At 48.6% G+C, this 13,141-nt stretch overlaps 1 protein-coding gene across 2 annotated transcripts in view; it reads left to right on the forward strand.

Moving 5' to 3' along the window:
- Positions 1-1,827: 1,827 nt before the first annotated feature.
- GLIS1 (GLIS family zinc finger 1) overlaps positions 1,828-13,141 on the forward strand; it is a 212,812-nt gene continuing 201,498 nt past the window's right edge. The window contains exons 1-2 of one of the 2 annotated variants that reach the window (XM_032302592.1): positions 1,828-1,914; positions 2,966-3,264. In XM_032302592.1, coding sequence (XP_032158483.1) covers positions 3,003-3,264 — 262 coding nt within the window. In that variant the 5' untranslated portion in view covers positions 1,828-1,914; positions 2,966-3,002. Of the gene's footprint in view, positions 1,915-2,554; positions 2,827-2,965; positions 3,265-13,141 lie in introns of those variants that run through there. The other variant, XM_032302594.1, reaches the window with a different exon arrangement.

Genomic DNA, 13,141 nt, shown 5'->3' on the forward strand with positions numbered 1-13,141 from the left:
ACTGAGCAGATTAACCTTCTCATTGCTTTTTTAGGCTTTACAAAGCCATCTGTCCTGGTGGAGTGGAGCTGTGAGCTCACTGGGGGAAGGGCAGGATGTCTATTACTCTAGCTGAGGCTATAGGGGCTGGCTCAGGGTAGGTGCCCAGTAAAGACTAAGTGAATGAGCTGTTGCTACATCTTGGAAATTGGGATAGATTTGCCTGCAGTTATAGCTGATTAAATGACATATTCGGCAAGTGTTTTCAGAGTCCTAAGTGTGCAGTGCTGTGTGTGTGTGTGTGTGTGTGTGTGTGTGTGGTGAGGGAGGGAGCACAGAGGGCTCAGCTCCTGGACCCACTGAAAGGTAGAACCAGAAATGCCAGTCACCTTCTTCCAACTGTCTTGCTTTTTGAAATGGAAACTGAGGTCCAGAGTGAGATTATGATTTGCTAAAGCCACATGGCCTGTTGACCGCACAGCCAGCACAGAACTTCTGAGGGGGGTACCTAGTTGAAGGGGTTGGTGAGCTACCCTTCAACCTTTCTACCTCTTCTCCTTGTACCATAAAAGTAGCAACAATTCTCAACTCCTAGTCTCCAGACACACACAAGACTTTGAGGTGCTCTATGGAGCCCTTGGCCCTTGACCTGTTTGTAATGGCCAGGTTGGTTGACATCCTATACCTATTAGAGGCAACTGGCTGGTATAGAAGGGAGAGCACTAGACTGGGAGTCAGGAAGCCTGGATGCTGCTGCCAGCTCTGCCACACCTGAACAGCCCTGTTTTGTACAGGAGGGAACTGAAGCTCAGAGAAGGGAACTGAGCCACTGCTTCCAACGTGAGAAGTCCTCTTCTTTAGGTGCTGTTCTTCCCATACATTGGACAGGGCTCCCTGAGACAGTGCTGTCTGTGAGGGAAGTCCCAAATCCAGGCCTGGAAGAAACTTAAAGGAGTGGGTCTCAATCCCCAGGACTCTAAGATCTCCTGGGAGCTTGCTAACAATCTAGGCGCTGGGGCCCTTCCCCCAGACAGATGCACAGATACAATTAGAATATTTTCTACTTGGGACCGGGCATCTGGTTTTGTTTGTCTTTTTTTTTTTTTTTTTTTAATAAACTTTTTTATTTTTCTAAAAAGTAAGCTCTATGCCCAAGGTGGGACTCAGACTCACGACCCTGAGATCATGGGTGCATGGTCTTCTCTAGGTGCCCCTGTTTTTGTTTGTCTTTCAGCTCCAGAGTTTGAGACCCTCTAGGCTGGACTCTACGGTGAAAAACACCACAAAAACAAAAACGTAAGAAAAGTGGTCGGAGATGCCCGGTTCTCGTCCCAACGCTGCCGCGGACTGGCTGTGAAATGCGGTGCAAGTTCTTGAGTGAGTCGCCTGGATTCTGCAACCAAACTTTCAAAGCACTTTCACATCTGTTACCTCAGCGCGCAGGTTTCGCGGATCCATCTGATGAGAAAACTGACCTCGGAGAAGGGAAGGGTCCGGTCTCAGCCGCTGGGCCAGGCGGGGACACAGCCTGGCTCTCCAGACGCCCAGTGCGCTCCGCCGCCCAGCCAGCCCAGCTCGGACGACAGGGCCCTGCCTCTCTCGCCCGCGGCGCCGCCCTGCCCGGCTAGGCGGCCGAAGGGCAGCGGGCAGCGCTGGGCTCCGACAGCCGCCGCCTGTCAAACCCTCCGCCCAGCCCCGCGCCGGGCCCTGCCCAGGCCCCCAGGCAAGGAGGCCCCGCCCTCGCGCCGCGATTGGCCTCTACGCGGCAGCCTCATCGAGCCAGTGGCTGGAGCGGCTGTCCGGCAGGTCTGGGCCCCGCCCCCGCCCCGGGATGCCGCCCCGCAGGACGCGGCGGCAGCGGCGGCTGCGGGGGCTGCGGCGCCAGTGGAGGCGCGCCGAGCCGTGCGCCCCGCGAGCTGCAGCCGCGGCGGCAAGGTGAGAGGGGGCGCGGCTCATGACCCGGGGAGTGGGTGGGCGCCAGGGCCGAGGTCCGAGGGTAGGGTCCCAGCGAGCCGGAATCCCGGGACCTTTGGAATGGCGCGGGAGCGCAGCGAGGAGAGGAGAGTTTGGGGGCCCCGGGCCCTTGTTCCAGGAGGGATGTTGGAAGGGCCGAGACCCTGTGGAGAGGAACCGAGCGCGCGTGTTTGTGTTGTGTGAGCCGGTGAGGCTGCTGGTGTTGCTGAGTGTCTGAGCGGGTGAATGAGAGAGCAATTCGTGTGGCACGCCGTGTCTCCAGTGTGCATTTGCGGGGGTGTGTGGTATGCGTGGGAGCCAGCGTCCATGGGCGTTACCGACTTTGTGCGGGTTTGCCGGTGCGATGGGTTCATTTTCTCTGCTGCGCGTGGGAGTGTGCGTGTCTCCGTGTGCTCGTGATGGGTTCGTGCCGCAGGAGTGAGCGCCCATCATCGGACGCCCACTCTCGGGCTGGGGTGGTCGTGGGTAAGTCTCGGAGGGTCCGCGCCCCAGACCGGTGGGTGCGCAGTTCATCATCCCTGCGCGCAGCCGGGTCTCCGAAGCGCCCAGGAGGCGCGCAGCCCCTGCCCTACCTGGAGTAGCCTCCGCAGCGTCGCCAGAGTCCTGCCCTGGAAATCCTGGTTGCCGCCCGCTCCTGTCTCACTGGGTGACACCGTACAGGCGCTCTCACCGCTCCAGGCCTCAGTTTCCCCATTCTTCCTTTGAAGAAGGCCGGTGTTGGTGGAGGCAGATTTGAGCGGGAGGGTGCACGGGCTTCTCGGAATGCGCTGTGGCGGCGGGTGGCCAGGGCCCTCGACACACCAGAGAAGAAGTGCGAGCCACTCTGTGCCGGGAAGGGGCTTTTGCGGGATCAGGTGTGTTTGTCAGGTTAAGGTAAGTGTGGTGGGGCTAACCCATTTTAGAGACGGGGAATAAACCGAGGAGTGGTGGTGACCTGCCCAAACCTACCCTGGGACAAGAAAGGGGGCTGTTCCGTTCATTCTAACGCGCGGGTGCTGTCTCCCTTCTCCAGGAGCCCGGCGCGACCCCCGGTGGCCCGCCCTGCCGCCATGCACTGCGAGGTGGCGGAGGCGCGCTCAGACAAGAGGCCGAAGGAGGCCCTCGGCGCTCCGGGTCCAGGCCGCGGGCCCACTGGCCTTGGCGGTACGCACATGGCCTTCAGGGTCACCGTGAGCGGCGGTGGCTGCGTGGATGGGGGCCCGCGTGACCTGCTGCCCCGGCCGCCTGTGCCGCCGCCGTGCGCCCACGACCTCCTCCGGCCACGGAGCCCCAGAGAGTTTGGGCAGTCCAAAGCCGCTGCCGCCGGGAAGGGTAAGTCTCGCCCCACCAGCATGCCTGGCAGAAGGTGTGGAGAAGTTCGGGCCGCCTGGCCCGGACACTGTACACCTTTGTGGGAACTTGGTGGTACTTTCTCTAGTGTTCATGAGTTTCTTTTTAGTGGTTTGGGACTTGGTCGTCATTATAAAATGATGGCCGTTTAAGAGGCATCTAATTTAAACTCAATAAACCTATTCTGGAGAAGGGTGTGTATAGAAAGTCCAGATTACATGATTTTGCATCTCTGTATTTCTGATAAAAGTTGTGTGAAACTTACAAAAAATCTTATAAATTAGGGTGACTAGCAACTCGACTATCTCTGAACTGCCTACAGGCATATTTGGACATATTCTGATGCTAAATAACAAAAACCAGAGGCTTTCAGCAAGACCTCTCCCCTCTTGGAACCTCAGTTTCCCCTTCTGCCAATTAAGGAATTAATTATATCGGATGATTTCTGGATTCCTGATGGAAAATTTTATGAATTTGTGATTCAGCCTGAGTTAATTTCTGGCTTAAAAGAAGGCCTTTCTGAATTTGAAGCTTCAGAAGCATAATCTTTGGTCAGAAGTTCCTTTGCAATATCCTTCCTCTACCCAGTGAGGCTGGTGGGTGTAAGGTGCAGGCCCCAGTAGGGTTCATGGGCTCAAAGTCGGCGATGATGCAGGCATTCTCATGAACCCATTCTCATCACAGTTAATTATTATTGAGTCATTATTTATAAGTTTCATGCTGACAGATAATTAACCAGAAATTGGGGAGATTGTTAAGGTACAGATTGGTACCCCCTCCTCCCAGCTTATTTTCTTCCTGAGAGAAACCAAGGCTTGGGATTTCATTATTTTAGCTTTTCGGGCTTCTTGTTTCTATTTTCAGGTGATTCTCAAGGAAGACAAAGATTTCTTTTGGCCCTGTAGACATAAATCCTTTAGCATCAGCCCCAGCAACTTAGAAAAGTTGGTTTTAGAGATGAGAGCTTCTTCTGGGGAGAAAATAACCAACCTCCAAATTCAGGCAGTGGTAAAATGAAATGAATGTAAACAGTGTTTTTCTTCTTGATGAAAACACCTGACTTTGTTGAAGAGTGCAATTTCTTGCCTCATTTCCAATGTTAGTCTCTTCTCCAACAGAGTGGGATCCTGTTTGAAAGGGTGGACACAGCAAACAATGGCTTCAGAGTATTATTACTGGGGTATGCATAGGAAGTGTTCTTTTACTGGGGAGAGAGGAGTGGTAGGTAGCAAGCAAGACACAAGTAATATTTGCTGTGCTGAGCTCTTTAGCTTGCACCGTTCCACACATAATCCTCCCTTAAACAGGTACCTCCTGCAGTGTTTTAGGTTTTAAAAAAATCGTAGCTGTCCCTGAAGACGGAGTTCTCTTAGGACCTGGCGAATGTCTCTCCTAAATGTAGTCTCTGCTCAGAGCCGTGGTTAGAGACCTCATCAGGCTTTGCACATGAACTTTCTACTTCGATTCTTCCAAACCCCAGTTATTTTTATTTACACTCCCCTTCCCCCACCAATGTCTGATATATGAGATATTTAAGTCAGGATTGTATTGGGAATGGGCAGAGGAGAATAAAGGGATGGGAGGAACAGCTTCTTTCTTTGTATCCTTAGATGGTCGTTCTGGTTAAGCTTTTTAAGAGGCTTCTAAACTTTTTTCTTCACTGTCTCCAGTGAGGCTGGTGGCGTAGAATTTATCATACCCATTTGAAAGATGAGGAAATTGAGGCCTGAGAGTGGGGAAAACGTCTCCTGTGTAAAAGGCCACCCCGGGGTCTGGGTGGGAGTTCTCTGACCAACCTTTGCTCACTGACCTGGGCTTGAAGAAATTTCCACTGTGACCTCTGTCCTTCTAAGCGAGTTCTTTCTCACAGTCCAGTCCCTCAGTGATCAGAGACAAAATGAACTTCCCCGCAGGGCTTCAGCAGTTCTCTTAAAAATGTCACAAGGAACCTTACTGCCCCTGCTCCTGCTCAAATATTCCCCAGACCACGTAACCCTTTGAATGTTCGGTGTCTAGCTCCAAATCATAGGTTTATTTGAAACAGATGCAAATACCAATCAAAAAATATCCACGGACTATGCCCCGCCACCTATGATCTGTGGGAGCTTGGGGGGAAGCTGTTCTCTCTCTGAGCCTTAGTTTCCCCACTTATCAATTTAGTGCGAGACCGATTTGGAAAGACTAAGGAGAGCTTTAGTGAAAGGGTCTCTTCAGTGTCTGGTTATTGTGGGGATTCCTCTGGGGGTGTGTTTAATGTGCTCAGCCTCTGGTTTTTCATTTGCATGAGAGGTAATAATGTCTCCTCCCAGGGTAAATCTAACGATGGTTGTAAGAATGCTTTATAAACTAAGAAGCTAGAAGGGGTCACTTTTATTAATTCATGCCAGGCTACCATGCTAGGGTAAGTGATACTTGTGGTGAAGGAGGCAGGGAAAGGAGGGAGACCGGTTTGATTTTTAAAATATTGAATGTGAAGCTCACTCTCGGGTGTGCTGGCCGGGGGAAGCCGAGAGGAGCCAAGCTTCGGGTCTTTTGTGTCCACGTCTGCCCAGAGAGAAGACGGTACTGCTCCGCCTGGGGTCAGGTTTCAGATGAGCTGTCTTCTGCTTCAGATAGACCCTAAGCCGAGGAAGGGAGCGAGCCCTTGAATCCAGCAACTCATCCATATATGCTGGGCTTCTCGGCGTTTCCAGATCTGGAGTCAGGAGGCGCTGGGGATGGTGCGACGTCATGGACTAACATTGTCATCATTTACAATAAGAATCACGATCTGTTTATGGCAGAGTCCCGTTTATCCAGATTCCAGGCAGCTGCAAAGGCCAGATTACCAGATGCTGCATTTTTCTTTCTTATTATTAAACACCCAACACTGTGCCTTTGGAAGTCCTGACAAGGAAAGAAGGTAAACATCTGGGCTTTATGGAGGCAGACGGCTTTGTGGTGATGGCCCGATGACGCTTGTTCCCTGTGCACAGTGCTTTCCGGTTTCCACCGTGTGTTCCCACACATTCTCCCATCTGCCCTCACGCCAACTGTGCTCTGCCTACCTTGTGGGCTGCTCTAAGGGGACAGATGTAGAGTGCTTTGTGGTCTTTAGAGTGCTGGGCACATCATGACTCTGACTCCCATTTTATAGATGAAGACACTGAGGCTCAAGGATGTGCTCAAAGCTACCGACAGAGAGTGGCAGTTTCTTTTTTCTTTTCTTTCTTTCTTTCTTTTTTAAGATTTTATTTATTTATTTGACAGAGAGAGATCACAAGTAGGCAGAGATGCAGACAGAGAGAGGGGCAAGCAGGCTCCCTGCTGAGCAGAGAGCCCGATGTGGGGCTCAATCCCAGGACCCTGAGACCATGACCTGAGCCGAAGGCAGAGCCTTAACCCACTGAGCCACCCAGGCGCCCCTGAGAGAGTGGTGGTTTCTAAGCCTCTCTCTTCCAAATATTCGATTCTGGTTCCCCAGCTTGTACCTTCGCTGAGAGCTAGCATAGTGGATGGCCACCTGAATATTCCCAGAGAATTTAAAATATTTTTGCTTTTGGTGTTTTTTCTGTCCTTTTTGGAAGTAATATCTATGCCATAGTTAGAAAACTTCTTAGTTTACCATTTGTCCAGAGTTGCTCTTCCCAGACTACGCCAGATAATGAGCTCGCTATTTAATTCACAGCGACTCTCTGGGATCCTTTCACAGTGTGCTGAGACGGGGCAAGTCCTAGCAAAAACAAAAAAAGGGACCGAGGATCGTGACACATGTGTGTCACTGCCATTAGTAAACAGCCATTGTAACATGGCCGTAAATGCCAAGAAGTAGTCAATCTTGTAACTTAAAAAAATAGCTAGTATATAGATTTTTTTTTTCTCAAAAAAAGGAAAACAAAATGCAGTTGTAGTTTGTTTGTCGGGCATTACAGACCAGGAATGGTGGAGAGTAAACATGACGGTTTTGGTGGTGTTACCTGGTAGAATTTCTTCATCCAAATCAGAAGCCCTTGTATGTCCTGGGGAGTCTTTGGAGGGGCTAGTGCACCCCTAATAGAAAGGTATGAGTTATTTTGAAAGCATTTACCCCCTCCGGCTCTGGTGGGCAATTTGCTTGCATTTCATCCATTTTAAAGTGCTGGTCCTGCGATCCGGAAATAATCAGATCCAAATTTTTTCGGTGCTTGAGGTTTCAAAAAAGGGGGAGAAAAACCTGCTGGCCAAATGTCAGGCTCTGTGAGACAAAGAGAGACATGTATGTGTGTGGGTACACAAACGCGATAGGAACATGTTGCGTCTACAGTCTTGAGAGTTATGTATCCGACAAATCTTTTATAGACGTGTAGCAGAAATAGAATTCCCAAAGATTCCCTAAGAATCCTGGGCGGCTAGAATTTCTCTTCCCTTCCTACCTCCCAAGGTCTCCAGAAGCTGCTGGGACTTGGTATACAAATGAAAAGGAGACCATCACAGGAGATCGTGACTTAATTTCGGCCTGGTCGTTTTTGGTCATTTTACCTGTCGTGCTTTGCTGGGCTGAGGTCTGAGGACCCCTTTAGCCGTGGCGTCATATAGATAGGCTGTGTTGTTCCATCTGTGATTTAAAAGCGTAAGTTTCTTTATATGCTATGGTTTTCCTTCACACTTCTGAGAAAAAAAAAAAAGCCCACCCCGTCTTTGACTTATTCATCTCTCTGCGTTATATTTGCGTGAGAAGCTAAATGAGCCAGCACACTTAGTTTTACAGTGCGTTAAAATCTCATTACAGGCATAAGTGCACAATGAATCATTTAAAAAAATATATTCTTATGTTCTTTGTTTTGAATGTTGCATAATTATCATCATTTTCTTTGGTTTTATTTTGTGGAGTTTGGCCAGCATCCTAGAAAAGGAGAGAAACTAAAGTTTTCAATCCTTTTTTGGATAGGATTAGGAAAAAAAGAAACAACAAACAAATAAATACCAACTTTATTTGTAAATTGACCAGTGACTATTGCTAATTATGGCTTTTGCATAGAGAGGGTAATGGCTCTTCCTTCCCTCAATTTTCTTGGACCAGAATCCCCTTTTTTGAAACTGATACGGTGGTATTTCAACAACCTCACCTTATAGAATATGATTATATGTGACGTTAGATTATGTGGTTTGTTCATTTATTTTGCTAATACAGATTTTAGTTGCAATGAGTTTGGACCTGGAGAGTTGTGTTGTTTCTTTTGGTAGGGGGTAGTTTATTTTTGTGCTTAAAGAAACAAAGACATTTCGATTCAAAGGGGGAGAAGAAATGAAACAAACTTCTGCAGTGGGCTTTGAAAACTTCAACTGCCTTATGCAGAAAGCCCAGCTGTAATACCAGGGCCAGGAAAAAAAGAGCAAACTCCTGAAATATTCGTGCTGCTCGCCTTCACTGTGCTAATGATTCTAGCAGTTTAAAAACGGACTTCTTGTTTATCAACAGTGGCTGCGCGAATTAATAGTTTACAATGAATAATAATAAAAAAAAGCTCTCAGCATTAGAAGCAAAGTCCGGGACTGATAGCTGAAAAGGGGCGGGGGGGTGGTTGTAGCTGTTTTGGTCTCCCTAGGCCTTATTTATAAGAAACTGAAAGGAAACAGACCTGGGATGGGGTGGGGGTGGGGAGAATACAACCCTAACCCAGTGGTCTTACAGTTTAAAGTCCCCGAAAGCATCTGTTTTCTTCTTTCCCCCATCTTCCTCTAAACTCCAAAGGGTTATTCCTTCAGAGGGTTTCCGGTGGATCGGGGCAGATTGTGTGAGCATTACGAGCTGTGTTTTTAAAGTCAGCATTTGAGTCAGATGCACTGAGGAGACCTTCAGTCCGCTAACTGAATAATGCATTTCCTGTATGGCCTGAATTTATTTGGTGGTTATGGTTGGGCCTGTCTGGAGCGAACACATGCACCATTGTGCAGCCTCGATGCATGCGGGCCACGCTCTTGGCTTTGAGTCTCTGTTTCCCCATCTGTAAAATGGGAAACAGTTGGACGGGATGGTCCGTTGTCCCTTCCTGCTCTGAAGCTCGGGGATTCCACATGAACTGGACTGGGGAAGTCAGGGAGGATCGAGGCTGTGGGAAGAAGTCATCTTTGTCTCAGACTTGACTTCTCTTTTGAACTCTTGAGCCCTGAGGCTGACTGCCGGAGAAAACATAAGTGTGAGGGGGCCAGTTAGCTAATCTTTACTGAGCACCTACTGTGTGCCAGGCTGGGCACTGTATCTTTGACTGCATTTAATGATGCCCAATTACCCTGTGAGAAAAGGAGGCATTATTCTAGTTTTCCAGATGGGGCGACTGAGGCTTGGAGAGTTTAAGTATTGACCCCAGTAATAAGCTCACTAGCTAGTAAGTCTTAAAGCCTGGAGTTTGAACTCAGCTCTGACAGCAAAGCCTGTACTTTCCCGGCTAAAGCACAGCATTTAGCCGGGATGGGCTTTAAACCCTAGGCAGTGGTGAGGAGTTGCCGTGCCTAGAGAGTGGGCCCCCCATCCTGGGGGAAGATGGTAGAAGGCTGCAGGCTGGTCCAGACAGCTGTTCTCTGGAGGAGCCCATTCTGAGTCTCTGCTAACAGGCCGAGGTGTGACTTTATGGGCAGACTGTGTGCATCTGTCCACCTCCCTACTGTAGAAATGGGGGAAAGACAGCATTTCCCAGTCGTGACATGGGGTCCTCAGGCAAGGATTCTCTGAGGCTGTGGAGGGACCCTCTAGAAACAGCTCCTTCTCCGAAGCAGCAGAACACTTACATGTCCTAGTGGTTATTGTGAGTTCTAGTCCCTTTTTGAGCCTTTCCCACAGTTCAGGGCGATTCCTTGCCCAGACGCTGGTTGCGATCTCCCTTTCACTGCTTCTGAAGACACCTTTTGATGTTTGAAGAGAATTTCTCTTAAGCCCCACCACACCTATGGTAGAATGCATGCTTCATTGGGCATGTGGCGTAAGATCTGCTGAACAGTCATTTCCTGTTCGATCACGGGACGAAGAAGGGCTTGGGAGGGAGAACATCCCAGGAATCAGAGTAAACGTGAGCATTTGTTTGTGGGAAATGGGTCTTTTATGTCAGATGAAGAATGAATCAAATGACCCCTAGGGGAAGGAAAAGTCCCGCTGCTGGTTTGTGTCTGTGGCCTTGCACGAGGGGGCACACGTCATGAGACGGTGGACATTCTCAGAGAATCACACTTCGTGCAGAAGTCTTTATGGCCCCAGCCTTCTTTGCCTTTGGATGATGACCCTGAGTCTGAAAGGAAGAATAGGAAGAAGAATCAGGAGGGCGCTGGTTGCCATGTGGCCCAGCCTCTTCCTACTTGTGTCTTTTTAACAACTAGATTACTCTTTTAGATGTTGTTGCCTCCTTTTTTTTTTTTTTTTTTTTTTAAATAACAGGTTTGATGGAAAATAAAGCTTTAGCAAGAAACCAGGGAGAATTATAAACCTTACTTTTAAAAATACAGATCCCATTTGCTGTTTTAAGCTCTCCGGAGGGCTGGAGAGTGGGTTTGTTTTGGAACGTTGCTGGACTATATGAATTACTTCTCTGAGGCTTGGGTATTTAATACCTAGTAGAAGTTTGTGTAAGAGCTGATGATGTATTTTGCCGACTTTCCAACCCTGTAAATAAATTACATGTGCTGGCCGAGGTTGCCAGGATCCACTGTGTCAATTGAAGCTTAATTTTTATCCCAAACCACTTAATACTTTTGTCCTAGTGAGTAGAGAAAGTTACCGGGTCTTGTCCAGCAGCGGGCCCATTCCAAGACAGAGACGGCTTCGTGAGACTGTGAGTAGGCCTCCGTGGGTCCACGGATCTTGACACGGTTTTTTGGTGATTAAGTAGCTTCAACGGTCTCAAGCCCAACCCTCCAGGCAGAGGATGATAGTATAATTTTAAGTGTATCGTAAAAATGAAACTCGATCGCTTCCACTCCCCAAACCTGCCTCACTCCCCTTCTCTCTGGAGAACACGGCCGTAATTATGTGTTTAATCTCAAGACCGCCTGTGCATTTTATCTTATTTGAGTGCAAAGCCCAGGTAATAACGTTGGCATTTCCAGTGCGAAACAAAATAGGGTTTCTAATTTGGAGACGCTATTAAATATTTCATGCTTCAACCAAACTCAATTCTTTTTTTCCTATAATAAGTTTAAATATTAATTCTCTGGAATGTCAGATGCCTAAAGCTAGGCATTTAGTGATCTGCAGTTTCAAGTATCTCGAAGAAGGTTTATGAAACAGGATATTTCACTGGGAGGGATGAGTTGTGTGTTTCAGAGATATCTGAATTCAAGGCAGCGTCTTCAGATTTACTTTTTAAAGGGAAAAGGTCGTAAAATAAGTTGCTTTATGTGCTGAAGGATTAAGTGGCTTAGGCTGAAATAACAGCAGGGACTTGACTGTTTTTCCCCCTTATATTTTAACAATGCTTTCTGGGGGAGGGGGTGGGTCATTTTCCCGCCCGCTTGTCTCCTCCCCCATCACCCTCCTCCCCCACCCCCAGCAGCCAGATGGCTTTAATTCTAACCAAATCCCACGCCGAGGCCAAATGATTGATCAAACAGTCATTTGTACTTACGTAGCACTTTTTGTGAGAATATCTCTGTATTGGAGCTTCTCGCCCGGGTTAGCTCTTCTTGGGGCTTTTAGATGGTTGACTTCCAGCAGGCTGAGGGGCTCGGAGAGGCGGGGGTCCAGGGGTGGGCAGAGAAGAGAAATCCCAGACCTTACTATCCCAAGAATTCCTTGCTTAGAAACTTTTTGTTACTTCCCATCCTTGACAGCAGGGGTATCCAAGTTTTCTGAATACAAGGACAAGAGTCTTTCCTCAGTCCACAGGACAGCAGTTATATTTTTAGTGTGTGTTTATGGACAAGATGCCTAATGAGGTTATTAGTTTTAAGCCCTCTCTTAAATAGATTGGTATTTTATCATCCACTTACCCATCTGTAGAGACATCCATTTATTTTCTGGTCTTTGGTGCATGCTTTAAAGGTCACGTCTGATACTACAGCTTGGTTCATAGACTGGCAACCGGTTGGCCAGTGGGAAAATCTGAGCCCTTTGGTGTGATGTCCAAGGCTTTCCCAGTAGTCCAGCTCATCTCTTCCTGATGCCTGCTCTGCTCGTTCTCCAGCAGTGTTGGACTTTTCCTTACGTGGCTCCAGACCTGGGGTTTTTCTCTTTCCTTGTCCTTCTGTCTTTATAAACGAGGAGCTGCTTCTGATTCATCTCTGTACCCCTGTGTCCAGTACCAAGTCTGGCATGAAGTACGTATCCGAGGGTGCTGGCTGAAGCTGTGGGCATAGAACTAGGCCACCAGGGTTGAATCCTAGCTCTGGGGACTAACATGGGGAACTTGGGGCATGTCGTTGAGCTCTCTGCTCCTCGGTGTTCTCATCTTCAGAATGGGGATAATAATAGCAATGATCTCACAAGAGGATGAAATGAGTTAATACATGTACAAGTGCTTTGGTACAGGGACTGGCCCATGGTATAATGCTCAGTAAATTTTAGGATTATTATTATTGTTGTTACTGCTGTCATGTAAATGTTTGGTAAACAGAACCTCTTGGAAGGGCTTTCCTCCCTTCCCTTGCCACCAGACTGACTCCTAATTCTTCTTTAAGACCCAGCTCCAGCACCATCTCCTCCCAGAAGCCTTCCTTTTCTCCCTAGGCTGGGTTTTGGTGGAGCTCTAGCACACACACAGCCCTTATCCTTGCTTTTGCCATAGCACTGTTCACCCTGTGGTGATTTTCTGTTGACTTCTGTGGTCTTGAGGACAGGGGTAGAGTTTCCTGATCCCTGCATGTCACAGGGTCTGGCTCAGAGTGGATGTCTGGGAAGGCTGGAGATGGGATCCAA

Source organism: Mustela erminea, chromosome 10 (assembly GCF_009829155.1).
Source record: "Mustela erminea isolate mMusErm1 chromosome 10, mMusErm1.Pri, whole genome shotgun sequence".
NCBI lineage: Eukaryota > Metazoa > Chordata > Mammalia > Carnivora > Mustelidae > Mustela > Mustela erminea.